Genomic DNA, 20548 nt, shown 5'->3' with positions numbered 1-20548 from the left:
GAAAATCATGAACTGGTTGTTATGTGTGGATTCTGACTAAATTTATAATTGCTCAACACTGAAAGCATATCAGCAGCCAAACACGGGATAATGGTTTCTTAAGAACTGGGATATTGCCAGAATGATGAAACTGACCTATTACCTTGAAGAGGAAATGTTTTGATAAATTTTATGCTAAATTTATCCTTTACTGGAAGAGCAGAGACAGTACATTTTTAAAAATTTCTGAGCATTGTAAAGTTTTTAAACTTAAATTTAGGTTACTAATTAATTAATTTTTTTAATGAATTGTGTTATTACCTGTTTCCTGAATATATATATATATATATATATATATATATATAGTTGCATATTAAAGTCAACCAAGATAACCTCATTATATTATCACTATAGATGAACAAGAAAAATAAGTATGGCTTGTGCAAAGGTAGGTCCTGTGTATTCTAGAGTTTAGCACTTGGATAAAGACTTAGCATGTGGATAATGGTGATGTAGACGCCGTATAATTTCCAAAAGCTTCTCCCCCCCCCCCCCGAGTCATGGGATAAGAGGAGAGCTGGATTTAGGTTTGATGAGGCCCTAAGCTACTGAAGGTAATGGGGCCCTTTATATGTCCAGCTGTCCTTTGTCAACAACAAACTGTTGCTGTTTTTTGTGTTGAATATATGCTGTATGGTAATTTAGGGACCTAATAGGTATCTAAAGCCATTTGCACGTGTTGCCATGCAACCAGTCCATGCAGAATGTAGGCACCCTATACAGCCATACCTCAGGTTACAGACGCTTCAGGTTGAGCATTTTTGGGTTACAGAAGCGCCGAAACCCAGAAGTACCGGAACAGGTTACTTCCGGGTTTCGGCGCTTGTGCATGTGCACAAGCGCCGAATTGCAACCCATGCGTGCACAGATGTGGCGCTGCGGGTTGCGAACGTGCTTCCCGCATGGATCACGTTCGCAACCAGAGCATCCACTGTATATAGAAATGCGCAAACCAGTGATATTTTAGGAAGCAGGCTAGCAGGCGGGGCCCATTACTTACATCATAGGAGCCTGCACAACACAAAACACTGTTGCTGTATGTAGGTTTTATTTGTTTTTTATCTTATATTTTGGAAATGTACAGCCAGTGGTTTTTTTTCCTTTAAATTTTTTGGGGGCCCCCAAGTGAGTGGGGCCCTATGATACAGCTTGTTTAGCTTATACGTAAATCCAGCACTGTTGCAAATCCGTTTGGGGACGTGCGCTTTTTTTGAACTCGGTCGGAGAGCATGTGCAGTGAGCAGTGAGGTCGGAGCGAACTTTGCCGTGCCGGGGTGGAAACCCCGCTATATGACACGGGCTCCCCGAGGGCAGGGAGGGAGAAGCGTGCGACTGACTCCCTCGCGTGGGAAACGGAGCGAGAGAGCGCGAGCGCCGCGTCCCCCTCCCTCTTCCAGGCGAGAACTCCTCTTCCGCTCCTCTCTCAGAACGCGCCCCGCCCCTACTCCCCGGGCTTAGTCACGTGCTCCGAACGGCCGCCAAGCAGCGCCGCTTTTTACGACAGGGTGACAGCCAAAGGGTGCGACGACGACGACGTCGAGGAGGAGCGGCGGCGGCGGAGGCGCAGGAGGAGGAGGAGGGAGGAAGGAGGAGGAGGGAGGAGGAACCACCACCACCACCACCCACTGGAGGGGTGTGTGGGAGGGTCGGGAACGGGAGGACGGCGCGCGCACGGGCGGGAGCGAGCGCGAGACGCCCGTCCCGACGCGAAAAGACACCCACCCCCTGTCCCCGTCCCTCCCCGTCCCCTCATGGGAATGTGAGGAGAGGGGGTTGACGCCCCCCCTCAAGCCTCGCCTCCGCCCCTGCCGCCGCCGCCTGAGTCGCGAGCGAGCGAGCGCCCCCCTCGGCCCAGACCCGCCTTCTTCCCACCGGCGGCGGCGCCCAGGTGCGGAGTCCAGAGCCAGCGCGCAGCAATGGCGTCCAACGCGGCCGAGAGGGAGATTTTTCTCACAGACCTGCAGCAGGTAAAAGAGAGAAAGTGGCGGCGGCCGCCGCCGAGGCTCCCTCCTTCCTTCCTTCGTTCCTTCCTCGCTTCTCTCCTCACGGCCCGGAAAAGCTCTTCTTCCTTCCTTGCCGCCCTTTCCACTCTCCCCCCCCCCCCACAATCCCTTCCAGCCTGGGGCCTCCTGGCCGGGGAGGTGGAGCCGCCCCCCTCCAGGCCCCCTTCCTCGGCGAGGCACACTCTGCCTCCCAGTGTCATAATCTCCTTTGCTGCTGGAGCCGCTTCTCTCTCTCTCTCTCTGGGCTCAGGCCACCTTGAGGTGGGTGGACCCCAGGAGTTTTCCTTTCCTCTTTTCTCCATCCCCCGCACACACGCCTACCTCTTCCCGGTTTCTTTAAATGAAAGTAAAACTTGTCGTGTGTAAAGCACACAATCCTCATCCTCCTCTTTTTTTTTAAAGCTCTTTCCTTCCTCTGCTTTTTAGCTTGAGGGGTGTGTGTGTGAAGGAATCTTCCAACAGGAATTGCCAGTTAACTGTGCGCTGGGAACATCCCCTTTCTCCCCTTGTTGGTGCCCACAGTTGTGTTTCTTTCCCTTTCTGACACACTCTCTCTCCCACTTTGTGCATACTGGTAGAGAGTGGGGAACCACTATCTAGTAACTGGGTAGCAGGAGAAGATATGGGCAGGTTTGTTTGCTTCCTTATGTACCTTTCATAGCTTCCTGACTAATCCTGTATCTCTATGGGGTGCATTTCCTGATTTTGTATAGGACTGGCTTGTTCATCACAGTGAACCTCTTGACCTTTATTCTCCACAAAATTAGTTTCAGCTGATCTCTCTTGAATACAAGATGACAGCTCTCCCACATTTATAGGACCTTAGCATACATTATCCATTTAACAGTAAATTGCAGTATGTTGTACACTCCTTGTATGTTGGAGTTATATTACCTACAAGTTCCATAAACTAGCAGCATGTCTCCAATATTTCACATCCATGGTCAATTGGGAAATGAACACCCGACCAGAAATTCTGTTGCTGCCTAAGTGTTCATATGAAATAGTGCTGTAACATAATTGATATAGTTGTAGATGAATCCAAATATTTGCCACTAACTGTCAAACTGAATGTACAATGGGTGGATGTCAAGTGTTCTTCCGTTCCTAAATATACTGTAGAGTGTGAAAGTGACTGGAGGGCAAGGCCTAGCCTGAAAAGTATAGTGTAATCACTGCCACAGGCTGTGAAAGAAACATTGTGGACTTTTTTAAACTAGCGTGGAGTACTGTTGATACAGTAGCAGCATCACCTATATTTATTTTAGAAGATTTATAATTTGCCTCTTGGCTCCAAGAGGCTTCACAGTAGCTTACAATATAATTGAAAAAACACCTCTGATAAAACAGCAGTAATATCACAATAACTGAGAGTTGAGCAGCAGTAAACCAGCTGTAGCAGCAGACAGCACAGTTAAAAGGGCATTCTGCAATCACATACACTTGATACTTCTATTGAGAAGGCCCTGTCCTGTGTCCTTACCAACCATACCTCTGAAGGCAAAGGAATATGAAGCTAGTCCTCTATTTACCATTATGAAAGGTGAAAGGATGCATGAGGAAGGATGCAATCCTCAACTGTTCTGACCATTTAGGACTTTATAGGTAATCACCAGCACCTGAAATTGTAAAGCTTTGCAGTTGTAAGCCAGTTGCAACTGTTAACACCAGGGTTATATCTTCCATGAAGCAGGTTTCAGCCAGCATTCTGGCTGCTGCATTTTGCACTAGCTGAAGGTTCCCAACACTTTTTAAATGAAACCCAGCGTAGAGCATGTTACAGTAAATTCAACCTAGAAGTAACCAAAGCATGTACAACAGTGGCCAGACCTGCTTTTTTCCAGGAAAATGCATTGCTGATGCATTTACCCAAGCTTTGCAACAGCATTCCTGGTCACAATAGTAACCTAAGTATCCTAGAGCAAATTTAGGTCAAGGAGAACCCCCAGGATACGAACCTGGAGTAGAGGTTCTGTTCAGACTAGGTGGTACCCTGAGGCTTGGAATAGCTTCCCTGTTAATTAGCAGCACCCTGTCTTTGCCAGGCTTAGCTTCAATTTATGTACTCACATCTGATCCATAACTTCTCAAGCAATGTTCAACACCTTCTGCAGCCACCCTGGCATTTGATGAAAAGGAGAGATAGTACTAGGGTTCATCTGTATATTGGCAACATCTAGTCCAAATCCCTAAAGTCTCTCCAGCCGTTTCATTTTCATGTAAATGTTGAACAGCATAAGGACAAAATATAATGCTGGGGCATCCTAGAAGCCAAAGGCCAAAAAGGCGTGCAGAAATCTCAACACTGTTTTCTAGGACCTGCCCTACCAATAAGACCTTGAATCTTTGCGAAACTGCTTCCAAGCCCTATCCTGACCCAAAGGATATAATCGTTGGTAGTCTCAAAAGCCATTGAGAGGTCCAGCAGATCCAAGAGAAATGCACTGCCCCCATTTAGCTTCTGACATAGATCATCCAGCAAAACTGCCAAGGCAGATTGAAAAGGATTGTGGGAACCAGTCTTTTCCAAAAAATGTCTATAGATTTGTAACACTTGTACACCTTGCCCAAGAATGGTAGGTAGGCTGGTAATTATCCAAAGATGTAGGATCAAAGAAATGTTTTTTTTCAGCAGTGGCAGAACTGATGGCATCTCTCCCTCTCTCTCTTAAATAAGTATTCACTACCACTGCCAACCATTTAGATGGTTCCTTTTGGTCAAGAGGGCATGTAGCCAGTCTCAAACCTCCAAGCAACCTGTCCACATGCTCAGGCAGAAGCAACTCAAATATATTCATCAACTGGAAAGCAGGTACTGTGGATACATCCATAGTTTCTGTTCCTGAAGATGTGCAGATGTAAAGAGCAGGTGTCATCTGCAAAGTCTTCTGCAAATTTGTCACAGTAGGCCACTGAGGGGCCACCAAGGGTTCTTCTTTGAGGACTCGGATTTGACACGCTCTTCACCACTTGGAGCATCTTCTGGATGACACTGTACTGATGAGTTGCAGTGGAAAAGTAAAATTTTGTGAGTGATCATGTCAGTTGCTCAGGTCATTTCCCCATTCCATACCTCTGACATGATAGCCAGTCATGTTAGCTAGAAACTACCCAAGAGCAGTCAGAAATTAATTTGGGTCCATCAGTCTCCATGAGCAGACCATCCTGATAGTTTTACAGAGGGTATGAAACCCTGTGAATCTACAAGAGGTAGTGAACTCCTTTGTTATGGACAGTTATCTCAAAGCCTCCCACCAGCAGTGTGTCCAGTTCAGCAGTGTGTGCATGTAGATAGGCCCATAGTTGTCATGGAGGCCATGAATTCCTGACTACCACAGATGAGGGTACATAGTACTTGTGGTTTAATAGTCTTGATAATATTAAATCCCCCCTCTCCAAAGCAATGCCATTGGCTATTAATTCCAAGAGTTAAAGTGCATGTTGATACCAGCCTCATGACAGGCTTTTTGTATTGCTTTCATATTTTTGTCTTCTTTTTTGTTTTTCCTATGGAAAAAGTCAAAATATTTTCTGCCAATTTTCTTGATAACACATGGTGTTGCAAAAAGAAGCATACTGTGTATTTTACACATTCTGTTTCCAGAATTTGCTGGTGTACAGAAGGTAGAAAGAGAAGGGAAGCAGCAAAAAGCCAAGAGCAGGATTGAAAAAACTTCATACATATGGTCACACAGGCTCCTAAAAATATGATAGCGGCTCCCATGATTTTAAAATAGTTTTCCATAACTGATTGAGAGAGACGTGACTTTGTAGTGACATGGATGCTGCTGTTAAAGCAAATCCAGTTGAGGCATCCAATGTGACGTTTGTTATTTCCTTATGATGTGAATTGATGATGTTCACAAGATACTTGCCCCAAGGCGTCTGACTACATGCCCTCTGGACCCCTGCCCTTTTTGGCTGGTTGTTACTGGGTGGGTGAGGAAGTGCTAGCTGCTTTTAAAGAGTTGGTGATGTGACTGCACCTTTAAAAACCCACCCTGGGCCCAATGGTGTGTAAGAACTACCAGCCATTTACCAATGCCCCAGTCTAAGAGAACATGGTAGAGAGGGTGGTGGCAGAGCAATTTCAAGTGTTCCACTTTAATCTGGGGTTAGGCCTGGTTTCAGTGCTGAATCGGCTTTCATTGCCCTAATGGATGACCTGTATCGGGACAAGAAGAGTGCATCCCTGTTACAATTACTTTCTCAGCAAATTTTGATACCACTGACCATGGTATCTTCCTATATCAACTATATGGGATGGGTATTGGAGTCCCAAAATGGTATCGGGGGAGTGCTCTTTGACTTCCTGGCACCTGTGCTAGGTGGTTCTGTAGGGTATTGTTTTGTTTCCAGTGCTATTTAACAGGCATAGGCAAACTCCAGCCCTCCAGATGTTTTGGGACTACAATTCCCATCATTCCAAGCTAACAGGACCAGTGGTCAGGGATGATGAGAACTATAGTCCCAAACACCTGGAGGGCCAGAGTTTACCTATGCCTGATCTATATGAAGCCACTGGGAGTGGTCATTAGGAGTTTTGGAGCAAAGTGCCATCGGTTTGCTGATGACACACAGCTGTACCTCTACATAGCATTTGAATTAGGAGAGGCTGTGCAATCTATGGGCCCGTTTCTGTCCTGGATGAGGTTGCTTGGGGAAATGTAGCTTGGGAAGGTATTCCTGGAAATGTCTTTGTCATTAGGCCAAAGTGACCTTGGTGGCTAGAAGTGCTTTTTACCTGCTTTGTCTGGTACAGCAGTTACATCTGTACCTGGACCAGGATAACTTGGGCACTGTGGTCCACACATTGCTAACCTCAAAACTGGATGTCTGAAGAACACTTTTCCAGCTGAGATTCAGCAAGCATCCTCACTTTGGGCTTTCAGGAGTCTCTTGAAGACTTTTTTATGTTGACAAGATTTCTGAATTTTTCCCTGAATTGACTCTGTTTTTAAAAGGAACTTTTCTCTTTAAAAATTTAGCACCGATCATGAAGATAAGAAAAGTTGTATACCTCTCTACAAGTGGTAAAAGGTTTAGGGAGAACTAGCATTATTCATGCTCAGCTGAGAGCTGGTGGACAAGAAAATGGATCTATTATTCCTTTGGGAGACCCTCACTATTATGACAGTTTTTATAATTGTGAGCATGGGTCACTGATTGTACCCTTCAGTTTAATACTAATACAAATTTGTCAAAATAGGATGGAAGTCCACATTGTACGGGTCCTGATTTAGTGATTTTATGTCTTTTGTTTAATCCCAGCATTTGATTAAGTCACAAATGTTTGTTATCTTTTGAAAGTGGGTATTATTCAGAAAGCCTATTTACAATAGTGGGAATATGCGTCACAGCAGATGTAATGCAACCTGTATTCCTTAACTACAGATAGGAGATTGGGAGCACCCTATGGACTTAAATGTTTCTCCCTCATTTATTTACCTGCTTGTGCAGGCATTCATCGTTCTCTAGCCATTTCAGAGATAGCTGTGATTATGACTATGCCAGCATTTTGCTAACCAAAGTTGGTGCCAACCACAATTTGCACTTGTGCTTCTAAATATCCAGCTCCTAAGGTGGAGTGGAGAAGACAAGATGTATTCGCTGTGTGCTGGCTGTATGCTCTGGGTACTTGGCTAGCACAGAGTCAAAACAAGCTTCCAACCTCTTCCCTGTGTCCATTCAGAACTGGAGCAGGGTGGAAGTTTGCTGTCTCCCATTCACCTCCAGTCGCAGCTCCAAGCTTGGAGCTCCAGAGAGGAGATTGGGTTTATTTTTGACTTTGAGCTATGTTGTGTGACGTCTGGGCAAGACCCCACCCATTACAGGAGGAGCATGGTTCTTGCAACCACAAATGTTTGGGTTGGCCAAAGAATGCCAAAATTTGTGGACCACTTGAGCCAGGCCATATTGCTGCAGCAATATGAATAACTTTAATCTTATTTCTTGAGCACCTGGCTTACAAACCTAAGAGCAGGAAGTCTCAGAGACTTTATCCTGGTTAAAGGAAACATTCATGGCTGCATAACCAGCATAAGAGGACAATCTGAGTGGATCTGTCCCAGTTGAAAGGAAAGCTCAATATAGAGGAGGAAGAGTTGGACGTTTGAACTTAGACCTTCACCTATGACTGGCTACAGCTGACAGTCTTGATATCAGGGCAAATAATGTTATGTTTGTGTGCTGGTTGCATTATATTAAATAGAATGAAAAATTTGTAGAGGCCCATGCGTTGAGCCAGTCTGATACTTTGATCACTTAATACCAACACTTGAGTATTTGGTAGTAATGACTATGTGGCAACTATACCCTGGTCAGCTGAGATGAGCAGGATTTGCGTAATCATTATATTTGCTACATGTAGGAGTGTAAAGTGGGTGGACAAAACTCAGGTGCATGATCTTCCTTGGATGTCAAGCAATTTGAGATTGAAAATACAGTAAAGCCCTTAGAACTTTGGACAAGATTTAGATAGTGGCACCAGCTGTAGGTTACCTGTTTCTGCTTTGTCTAACATAATTTGTTCTTCCAAAATTAGTTCCTTGTTCCGCATTCAGTGTCATTTCTGAAGTTTCCCTGAGTTTGGGTGGATACTTTGTTTGGTGTTGCGGCATGGCTTTTTTTCCTTACGAATGTGATTCAGAAGTTCTACACATACCAAGTTGTCTCACGCATTTTTGAATTGGGACAGTATTCAGTTCAAGAATAAAAATACTACTTTAGAGCACGGTTTGGGAGCCTCAAGCCTGAATGAAATGCAGCGGTACAGGCCTATCTCACTGCTCCTTGGGATTCTCCCAGTTCATGCCTCTTCACTAGGCCACATCTCTTACCAGTCCTGTTCTGAGGCCTCTGAAGAGCTTTTGCCCAGATGGAATATATCCTTGAACTGTGATAATGTTCTTGCTTGTGTGAATGGAAGATGGCAATATAGGTGTAGGTGTAGAAACCTTGGGCATTTGTGTGGCTAGAATGTGGCCTACTGTACAAAAGAAAGAGCTCCAGCCATTGTTCCATCCACTGTTTCCCCTGGCCCCACCTTCCACACATTGGGAATTCAGTCTCTGAGAGGTTTTCCATAATGGAATGTAGCCTTTCTACTGAAAAGATGCCCCAGCCCTGCATTAGAGTGTATTACAGTTTTGAGAGAAAATAATAATAATAATAATAATAATAATAATAATAATAATAATAATAAAATAATAATAATAATAATAATAATAATAATAATAATAATAATAATAATTTTTATTTATATTCCTCCCTCCCCAGGCTCAGGGCGGCTAACAACAATCAAATAATCAAATAATCCCAACATTCTAAAAACATTTCATTATAAAAATTAATTAAAATCAAATTGATGGCAACCGTTAAGCAAAATTCTGTGCAGGTTGCCAGAGGAGGGAGTCAGGCTGTACCCCAACCAAAGGCCTGGTGGAACAACTCTGTCTTGCAGGCCCTGCGGAAAGATGTCAGGTCCCGCAGGGCCCTAGTCTCTTGTGACAGAGCGTTCCACCAGATTGGAGCCGCAGCCGAGAAAGCCCTGGCTCTAGTTGAGGCCAGCCTAACCTCTCTGTGGCCTGGGACCTTCAGGATGTTTTTATTTGCAGACCGTAGGTTCCTCTGTAGGGCATACCAGGAGAGGCGGTCCCGTAGGTACGAGGGTCCTAGGCCGTATAGGGCTTTAAAGGTTAAAACCAGGACCTTAAACCTGATCCTGTACTCCACCGGGAGCCAGTGCAGCTGGTATAGTACCGGATGAATGTGATCTCGCAGCGAAGACCCCATAAGGAGTCTCGCCGCAGCATTCTGCACCCGCTGGAGTTTCTGGGTCAGTCTCAAGGGCAGCCCCACGTAGAGCGAGTTACAATAATCCAGTCTGGAGGTGACCGTCGTGTGGATCACAGTGGCTAGGTCAGGGCGAGAGAGATAAGGAGCCAACTGCTTAGCTTGGCGGAGATGGAAAAATGCTGCTTTTTTTTATAAGATATTTATTAAGATTTTTTAAAGTATTACAATAAAAATGAAAAAAATAACAAAAATGCAAAATAAAAATAGTTAAAAACACACAGATTTTCCATTGCTTATTTTCCTTTAGCTTGTTTCCCGGACCTCCTCATACCTCCCTTTTTTGTATTCCACTTCAAATTGTTGGTTCAGCAAATCCTTACCATTAGATTTTTACCTATTTATAACCCTTTTTTCATATTCTCTTAAAGCATTACAGCTGGAAACCACTTAATTTCTATCCAACATCATTCTAACATTCATTAATTTTACAATATTTCTGTAGATAGTCTTTGAGTTTCTTCCAATCTTCTTCCACCGACTTATCTCCCTGGTCTCGGATTCTGCCAGTCATTTCTGCCAATCCCATATAGTCCATCACCTTCGTCTGTCGTTCTTCCAAAGTGGGTAGATCTTGTGTCTGAAAAAATGCCGCTTTTGTTATAGCTGTAATCTGCGCCTCCATAGAGAGGGAGGTATCGAAGATTACACCCAAACTCTTAACGGACGGTGCTGGCACTAATTGCACCCCCGCAAGAGATGGGAGTTGCCCCCTCAATCCCATATCGTCCCGTCCCAGCCAGAGGACCTCTGTCTTCGAAGGATTTAACTTCAACCGGCTCCCACGTAACCATCCAGCCACAGCTTCCAGACATCTGGTCAGTGTGTCTGGGGCCAAGTCAGGATGGCCATCCATGAACAGATAGAGTTGGGTGTCATCGGCATACTGATGGCAACCCAGCCCAACATGCAGTTGCAGTTGCTCTGCACACACTTGGTCCAACAATCGTTGTTGAGCCATAGACAGCTTCCCCACCTCCCCTTCTCTTCTACTTTCTCCATCATATCAGAATACTCTTGGGGTTTATTAAACTAAGCTTTCTTGTTGCATCCAAACTGCTAAACTGTGGTTTGATGGCTTAAAGTATGAGATTAAACTATAGTTTCCCAGTTCAGATGAAGATGGAAATTCTGGTTTAATAAATCTTGAAAATACTGAATTGCAAAATGAAAGACTGGGGAGAAGAGACTGCATGAGATCATTATGTTTGAACTAGCCCTGAAACTGGATTCAATATTTCATGTTTGATTATAAGTGACTCATAGGTCTGAAAATATTGAAGACTACTGATCTAACACATATCACAGTGGAAACAATGGAGAGTACTCTTTTATTTCTTAAAAAAGGCAACAGAAATCATGAGAGAGACGATAGGTCACCCCACCTGAAAGCAAGTTAAACGTTGAAGTTTTATTTATTTTTTAAATGAATTGCTTCTGGCAGTTAACATAAACGCAGCAAGATGAATGTGAGTCAAACTGAAAAGCAAAAATGAACATAAGGCACATTATAGAAGGGTTGCAGAGAGCACAACGCACACATATTTGATTTAGTCCCTTGCACAACTAATTTTATTTCATGTGAAGCAATTTATAGAATAAACTGATATTTTAAAAACTTGCATTGACTGTGGATATGTTCTAAAGTTAGACGCATCCCTGGAAAAGTAAGAGAAGTGTAAGTCAAATATGCCTGACTACTGCTGCAGCATTCTTGAACTGCTGCCCATGTAGAGCTCTGTAATCTCCTTTAATGGAGACGTGTTTTCTTTGATAGCAAAGTTTGTTTGTTTGTTTGGTGGAGTGAGTTTTAGCCCTCAGATGGTGATTCTTTCCAATTTTATTATTTTGGAAATTTACAGCAGTTGGAAAAATTGTATTAGCTTTACTCATCTTCTGATCTTAATGCTAGAATTTAATCTACTGAATTCATTTCTGATGCTGAGTATTTTAAGTCAAGAATAAGTTGCTGAGCTATTTTAAGCCCAAAGATTGTGAATGAGCACTAATAGGGAAAGTTTCTCAGGAAGCATTTACTGTGTGGATTCCGGAAGGCCTCATTAGGGAAGTAAATAAATAATTTCCTATGAATGGTCAGTACTGTCTGGCAGGTACTGTCAATCTTCTGAAAGCCTAATTAGGTTACCACCTTTTAATAGCTCTCATTAATTGGATCTCTGAATTGAAAAGCACTCTATACAGCTATCTGTAATAGAACTCTTAGGCTGCAATCTTATATACCAGGGGTTGGAAACATTTTTCAGGCAAAGGGGGGTCCACATTTCCTTATGGTCAACTTTCTTGTCAACCTATCAGGCAGGCAGAGAAAAAAGTGAGTAGAACAGTAGATCTCATCCTTTCTCCATTCAGGCAAGCAAGTGGCATTACCTCGGAAGAAGGACACATTCCAGCCAGGCAAAAGCAATCAATTAGGACTAGTGAGGGTCTTTGAGGAACATCCTTAGGGTTGGTAGAGAGCCCACAGACATTGGCCAGAAGTTCCCTAACCTTGCTTTATACAAAAATTAAATCCATGGTTTTTATATGTATTGATTATTTTGTATCTTACTCCCATGAAGATCTGTTATCCTTTAAAACACAATTTGTGTTTAATCTACAGAAGAATTGTTAATGCAGTTCTATGGTGGTTGAGTAAAAGACTGCTTTCCATTGCCAACATGCAATCAGGAGGACACTTTATGGTTCCTAAGTGTGCATAGGCACACTAGTTATCTGCCCCGCACCTGACACCCCCTGTCATGTCAGTTGTGAGGCTGGTGGGTGTGGTTTAGGAATAAAACTACCTTTCCAAGCCAAATCTGACAGGCCAAGTATGGCCTGTAGGCCGCAGGTTGTAGAGGATAGGAGATGTAAGTAGTCCCTAGTAAAACCAGCTATAACTTTAAAGTAAAATAAATCAGATAAGCAAAATAAGAGTTGTTTGGTCTAGTGAAGTGAGTGTGTGAACCATTTAAGAATGGGAAAAATGGAAATTCTGCCAAAGTTTTGGGCAGGTTGAGGTTAATTAAAAACAAAAAATGCTTTTGAGATCTTGTGATGCATCGACTTAGGCAAATGAAACCAGTTGTGGGTTGTCCAGCGTTGAAATGGGTCTCACATTTTTTTAAAGTAATGACAATCTACAAGAGGCCCAAACAGCACCAGTTTTGATTCATGAAGTAATTAGGACAACTTCTGAGATACTACCAAATTGACCGCTTGTTAACAAAGCAGAAATGAAATGCCTTACTAAGAAGCAAAGTATTATTATTTGAAAGTATGCTACTCGTCAACCAGAATTGGTGTATGTTGCATTTGTTGAGCTCTCATCTGCCTTTGACCTCATTGAATATGAATGATTCTTGAAAAATCTGGCAGTTACTTCTGTGGATAACTGCTGTTTCTTATGCAGTACTCTAATACTGATGCTAATATTCAAACTGGACTCATGGGCTCTTAGATTCATTATTTACACCTAAGGGTGCACAACAAGGTTTGACTTCACTATGTAATACAGTCGTACTTTGGTTCGTGAACGCCTTACGAGTCGAAAGTTTTGCCTCCAGAATGCCGCAAACCCAGAAGTGAGTGTTCCGGTTTGCAAATGTTCTTTGGAACCCGAACATCCAATGGGGCTTCCAAGGCTTCTGATTGGCTACAGGAGCTTCCTGCAGCCAATCAGAAGCCACGCCTTGGTTTCCAAACATTTTGGAAGTCGAACGGACTTCTGGAACAGATTCCGTTCAACTTCCAAGGTACCACTGTATTTTGTTGATTAAATATGTATATTGGCCTTCATTTGAGGATCACAGGACAGTTTATAATAAAAGTACAGAACATAGTAACAAACAAAGAAATACCCATCAAGTAATGGGAAGGAGAGAAAGAAGCCTAGATTTTAAGTTTTTAGCTGTGCACAGGACAGGTCTCTCTCAGGCAGTGCCTGCAGAAACAAAAGCAAATAAAAACTTGGGCTCTGTGCCCCTGTTCCCAGCTGACAAGCAGGGGTTTAAATCTTGTTTTAGCTGTGATCACCTGTTTCCTGCTGGGAACAGGTGTGCTCAGCCAAGGCAGAATTGAACCCTGCCCTCCCAGATGATGTCACGGAGCTAGAGATTCCCCACCCGTTGTACATAAAGGATGCAGTTCAGGAGTTCTTTTCTCCATACCTACCCACCCCCACAATTGGTAATCAAGAAATTCCAGCGCTTCTTACACAGGTGGCGTGGCTCATTTCCTTTTCCCAAGTAGGTATGAGAAGATTACCATCCAAATACGGAACTTCTTGCAAGCAGGAATATGGTGCTTGCCCAAGGATTGATCGGTGTTGTTCATTTTTATTTCATAATTTTCTGGAAGATCAGTCAGATGATTTCAACATTAGATTGTTGCTGGCTAAGACAAGTTTGCTATCTACAGCAAGAAAGTTACACACCTACTTTTTTGACCCTAAAGAGGGTTGAGAGCTAGGCTGCTATGCGGATTTTAAAATGATATGAGGAACAATATTAAATGCTGGCAATTTGTATTCCTGAAAATGTTTAACTTACTCTTGAGGTGTCTTGTCTTTGTGTGTTGTATTCTAATGTGTATTGGCTGCAAACAATTTTTAAAAATCGTATTGATTTGGAGGCAACCTATCCCTTTTTTGACTTGCACAGAGTGTGGGCACATATACCTGGTCTGGTCTGCTAACACTCCCCCATAATGTTTGCCATCTTTTACAATCCTGATACTAAGCTCAAGCGCTGAACTGCTGGAGCTCTCTTTATTTCGACTTTTATCTGGTACCTGTATATAGTGGTATAAATATCAGTCTGAGTCATGCAAACTTGCTTAACTAGCCATACCACTATTGTAAATAATACTTGCCCCATATATACATTTGCTGATTCACTTGTGCACTGGGATTTTCCTGTTACAAGATGATTTCTGTATATGACATACAAGATAAGAAGAGATCTGCATAGGCATTTACCCTTACTTCAAAATTATTTGCCTTGTCTTTGTCTGGTCATTTTTGGACATTAGAGAGGGGCATCACTGTGAATTAGAAATTTAAGCACTGATAAATATTTCAGTTGCATGTAGTCTATATGCTGGAATGATTCCTCACTTTTTCATGTCTATCTCTTGCATGTTGTAGCAAGAATCAAGGGATGGTGGCCCAGTGTAAATGTAGTGCTTAACCATGGCAAAGTGCAATGTAAATGAGCTTGCTCAAGCATTGGGCTTATGTAGTCCTCTCTGTTTTCCTCTGGCATTCACCAAAGGAGGAGGTTGAATATACCTTCTTCTGAATTTAAACTAAGTGAAGTTTGTGATTACAGTAGACAAATTGTGATTAGTTTAAAGTGTAATTTATTAATATAACTATGATCTAGTCATATTTGGACTGGACCCATTGGGTCTACTTTGTAGGCATGATGAAATCTAAAGGCGACCAAATGGTTGGGTTGAAATTGTTCAGTTTCCCATTTTGCAAAGCTTCCTGAACAAGAGCAATTCAGAAGTGAATCCCAGATTGAGGATTCTGACAGTATTGGGTAAATAGAAACCAACGTAGAATCCTTTCAGTAAGGATCTACAGAATACTGTAGTGCGGAGAGGGAGTTTCAAGGGGAGAAGAAGTGGTGAAAGTCCTGAAGTAAGTTTGGATATAAATATGATTTTATGTTATGATGTTTATATGCTTGCAATTTCATAATAATAACATTTTAAGCATTTAAAAATGAACATTGCAAGAAAGCATCTAAAGAAAGACTCCACCGAAAATAATGTGGCTACCTTCCACAAGAGAGATGCTTGTGGAAATTCAATGTGATTGCCCGAGTGTACTGGAAATTATGACTTGTTTTCCAATAAGAGGCTCTCTTCCATCAACTTTTGTCAGTTTTGAAAGTAGTTTTCAATGTGGTGGGCAAAGGGATAACACCTCTTCAAGAAAAGTAAATCTAAAGCCCATCTGAATGTATGGACTTAGTCATGTAGTGCTCTTATCCCTAAAGCTCTAGGTTCTGTAGTAAGGTAACTGCTTACGCAGTCAGAATTCTGCAAATCTAAGCATATGTGGATAGCTTTTATAACTTACAGTATTTGTCTGAATTTGAAATTTTCACGGTTCCCATTTTGCACAGTGGATGTCATAAAGCATATCGTTTCTCTGCTAGGCTGTTCCCTGCAATGAATAAATTAGATAAACAGTGCAGATAGAATAGTTATCAAAGCAGTCACTCTGCTGCATTCTGTAGGATCAATTTAGGACTGCAGGGTTTATGTAGTCTTGCTAGCAGGTGGAAATTTGAGATTCTCATTTTAAATGAAGGTTGGTTCAATTTAGTGCTGCAGTTTTGGAATCCTGATGCTTTCAATTCCATGGTAGTCTGTCTTCATCCTAGGAAGTACAGCAGACTTTGATCTCCCTGCTCCTGTTCATTTTGCACTCTATATAAGCTAACACATTCTGCTGGTAAATGGCTCATGTATGTGGTTCAGGGGGCGGGGGCGGGGGCAACTGATAGAGGATCTTGAGTTTGCAGATATCTTCCAACACTTCTTATAAGAGAGGTATAAAATATTTGGAAGGGCTACAGAATACTAGATCTCTAGCAGATTGCTAAATGTTTAGCTTTACTTTCTGCGGTGGTTTCTTCTGAATTTAATAGCCATTTCAGACAATAGTATAAAATCTTACCTGAACAAAGATAAATACAGTGGCACCTTGGGTTAAGAACTTAATTCATTCTGGATGTCCGTTCTTAACCTGAAACTGTTCTTAACCTGAGGTACCACTTGAGCTAATGGGGCCACCTGCTGCCACCACCACACGATTTCTGTTCTCATCCTGAAGCAAAGTTCTTAACCCGAGGTACTATTTCTGGGTTAGTGGAGTCTGTAACCTGAAGCATCTGTAACTCGAGGTACCACTGTAAAGTGATAGGTAAAATATGATGGCAGATGCCATCTAACTGCCAAATCACAATTATGGCCATTACTCTGTATCTTGAGGCCACTGTACTTTGCAGATGATTTTGCTGCTCAAGTTTGGGGGCAGGAGGGAAAAGAGAAAGAGAATGCCCAGCTAAGAGGCTAGTCTATCTTGCTCTCATGTCATTGTAGCAGTGTATGAACAAATGTGATGTCCACCTCCCTGCAGAAAGCAGAGTTTAGAGTGCCACTGCGGTCAAGATAAGTCACTAGAGTGAACACATAACATTCAGAAGCAGTTATAAACCAGTTTGCTTTTACATTTGGAAGCTCAAGTCACTGTTTGGGTTCTGTGGTCAGAATAATGGATGTGAGATTACTGCTAAGGTAATCTTTTCTATATTTACTTACAGTTGCCTTTTGAACCTTGAGAATTTTATGGCTCTTGCTATATATAGTACTGCACCAAACATTCATGTTCTGTATGTTAACCAACTGTGTTGCTTTAGAAGAGACATGGGGAATAAATATAATGTTGCATTCTTGCAGCTTTCTCCAGGGTAGTTGACCATGAGAACTCTAGGCTTGTAATGGATTGTGTAAGTCTTAGGTTGACTAATTATATCAGACTTTTAGCATTTTTTTGTGCAGAAAGAAAAATAATAGTTGATATTCTTTGAGAACATTGTTGGATACCTGAACCTGTGGAGACAGATAACTTTTTTTAAAAAAATAAATGAGCCAATATATTATGTTGCCAAAATATATCACCAGAATTGGCTGTTTGTGGCTTCCTGCAATATCTATGAACTATACTGAGGGAAGGAGGGAACATCTGTGGGTGAAATTGGGTGGTTATTTGGTGAAGAGGAGAAATTTCTCGCAAACATAGTTTAATTTGAGTAATTTTTCACCAAACAAGGGCATTTAGAATAAGCATTCTGAATACTACATATACTTGTATGATTTGCTGCTGAACCACTCAATCATTTGGTAACACTGTGCTAGTTAACATTATGATTGTTGTGCAAGACATACAGTTAGCATGTGTTTAATCTTTGAAATATTACATTAACTTGCCTGAATATATTCAGGGTCCCCCCGCCCCAAGTTCGTTCATCTTGGATTTTATATTAAGAAAAACATTTTTACTCTAACAAACATTTTTTTAATTTAGATTTTTTTCAAAATGATATAGAAGGCAGTTGCTGTGTAAGTAATTAACAAATTAAGAACATTTTTTAAATTCCACTATTGACTGGGCTCGTAAACATTTCATTGCCCCCACTCCCCTGCGCCCAAATCTTTGGAAATATGAGATCTCTTTTAACCCTCCTGTCGTGATGAAATGTGTATTACTAATTTATAATAGCCAGCATTCAGAATGTGACAAGCATTCAAAGATTGGATTGGCTACACCTCTCCAAATGAAATGTGCATCAACACTTTCCTAGTAACTGATGGAAGCAGTTGCTTTGTAGGTTCTGCAGTGTAAAACCTAGAATAGTACAAGATTGTATGTGATCATCTTTATCTAATTAGACTCTCGTATTTGCTAACAGTATGACTTTATATTTACTTAACTGGGATTTGGACTCTAGCTTTTTGTTTAATAGCTGATTGTGTATGTATGAAGCATTTCTACAGGAAAGCACTTATTAAATGCCTAGGTTCTGTGCATGTAGCATCTGAAAAGATGGCAGCATTAATCTAAGGACTTGTTTACACATTTAGTAATACTGGACTAACACCTCAGCACTTCTCAAACCTTATTTGTGCTCTGTGTTCAGAGAGCGGTTGAAGCAAGTTGAAAGAAGGAAGGAGTCTTTGGAAAAATAGGGGACTCTTACTCATTTTCTGTCATCCTAGTGATAATGTGATTATGCCATTTCTGATATGCATATATGGGGTGCCTGCAAAAAACCCCCAATTAATAGTTAAACGTCTCAGGGTGGTGAAGGCGTATGATTATATTATAGCATGGTGACTAAAATACCTTGTGGTTTTGATGGGATAACCAGAGACAAACCTCATACATACCTGCCTCTGTATTCCAGATTCAATTCTGTGAAAATAATGTTTTTTAATCTTTGTTTCTTCATGGGACATATCTGCTAAATATGCATAAATACATCATTGTTACTTGGATTAATAATTGTCTAAATTCACCTTCGAAACAGTGAAATCTACAAGTATAAAGTGGCAATCTTTGTGCGTAATTAACTGGGAGGATGTCTCTTTGAACTCAGTGAGACTTCTGAGACACGCCTAGGATTGCTGTGTTAGACTATTCGTTTTCAAGCATATCTGAACAGAGTCTGAATGTTTTGCAAATCCAGTGGAACTTAAATGACTTCTGTTACAATTAGGCACATGAAAGGTGTTGTGAAACTTAAACCTGTTACTTTTAAGTGTTGTCAGTCAACATATAACATTATCATTGCCCCTGTAGCACATTTTCAAACAAGTGGTTAGTAAAAGGCCTCTTAAAATGAGTATTAGTTTTACAGAGTATTGTGGGCAACGTCATTAATTAACTCTTGTGCTTTTTATTCTTCCTGTAGGGAGATGTGCGAAATATTCTTGTCTCTGAGAGCGTGTGCATTGGACAAAAAGTGGACTATTCGGACACGATGGTACAGCAAAAGTTGGATGAAGTAAAGGACCAAATAAAACGGGAAATAAGGAAGGAACTTAAAATCAAAGAAGGAGCAGAAAACCTCAGGAAGGTCACTACAGATAAAAAAAACCTGGCTTATGTAGACAATATTTTGAAAAAATCAAACAAGAAACTAGAAGAATTGCATCATAAATTACAGGAATTAAATGCTCATATTGTTGTAACAGAACCTGAAGATGTTACAGGTAAGTGAGTGGTGTTTTTTTTTTAATGGAGGTACTTAAAATCATCCTCAACATTTAACCTAGAAGAGTTAACAGTTAATTTTGTGATGCCATCCTTCACATACTTTGGTCTGCTTTTTAAATAGTGAGAGTTGTATCAGAATTCACAAAGTTCTACCTGCAGATACATGCGCGTAAAGAGCAGCCATCCCCACTTTCGTTTAACATAGGAAAGCAGCATTAGGAATCTCACTTAGTCCATTGCATATAATTATATTGCTTCTGCATCTTATTCCTCTAAGATGTTGCATAGTAATATGGAAATGAAGTAATTTGTAGCCGCAAATCATAGAAAATATGCTTCTTGTGACACTGCTCAGACTGTGGAATTCCAGTGAAACATTAGGTGAAACAAGTAAGGAAAATTCCTCTTGTGCTAATTCCAGTTTTCTTCTACGGCTTAGTAGGTGAAAAGGAATGCTTGGATTGAACTTCAGAGAGCCATTGTGGCATAATGGTTAGAGTGCTGGACTAGGTCCTGGGAGAGCAGGGTTCGAATCCCCTCTCAGCCAAGAAGCTCACTGGGTGACCTTGGGCCAGTTACCATCTCTTAGCCTATCCTACTTCACAGGGTTGTTGTGAGAATGAAATGGGGAGAAGGAGAACCGTGTACACCACCTTGAGATCCGTGGAAGATAAGAGGTGGTATATAAATGTAATAAATAAATCTTTCACTCCCTAGCAATTTTTCATAGAAATGAAGTCTTAGTCTTGCATGTGTAGCCCTTTGGCTGCATAGAAAGAAAAATAAATCTTCTTAGTGGGCTGAAAGATGCTAAAGTTCAAACAAGCATATTATATTAAAAATAAACTTTAAAAAA

The 20548-nt window shown here is 41.6% G+C and overlaps 1 protein-coding gene across 3 annotated transcripts in view; it reads left to right on the top strand.

Moving 5' to 3' along the window:
- Window positions 1-1607: 1607 nt before the first annotated feature.
- Window positions 1608-20548, top strand: part of PKN2 (protein kinase N2) — a 46708-nt gene continuing 27767 nt past the window's right edge. For all 3 annotated transcript variants that reach the window (XM_053391844.1, XM_053391843.1, XM_053391842.1), the window contains exons 1-2: window positions 1608-2006; window positions 19388-19688. In XM_053391844.1, coding sequence (XP_053247819.1) covers window positions 1956-2006; window positions 19388-19688 — 352 coding nt within the window. In that variant the 5' untranslated portion in view covers window positions 1608-1955. The remainder of the gene's footprint in view (window positions 2007-19387; window positions 19689-20548) is intronic.

Source organism: Podarcis raffonei, chromosome 6 (genome assembly GCF_027172205.1).
Source record: "Podarcis raffonei isolate rPodRaf1 chromosome 6, rPodRaf1.pri, whole genome shotgun sequence".
Lineage (NCBI taxonomy): Eukaryota > Metazoa > Chordata > Lepidosauria > Squamata > Lacertidae > Podarcis > Podarcis raffonei.
The sequence above is the reverse complement of the archived record's forward strand: the minus strand, read 5'-3'. Positions and strand labels throughout refer to the sequence as shown.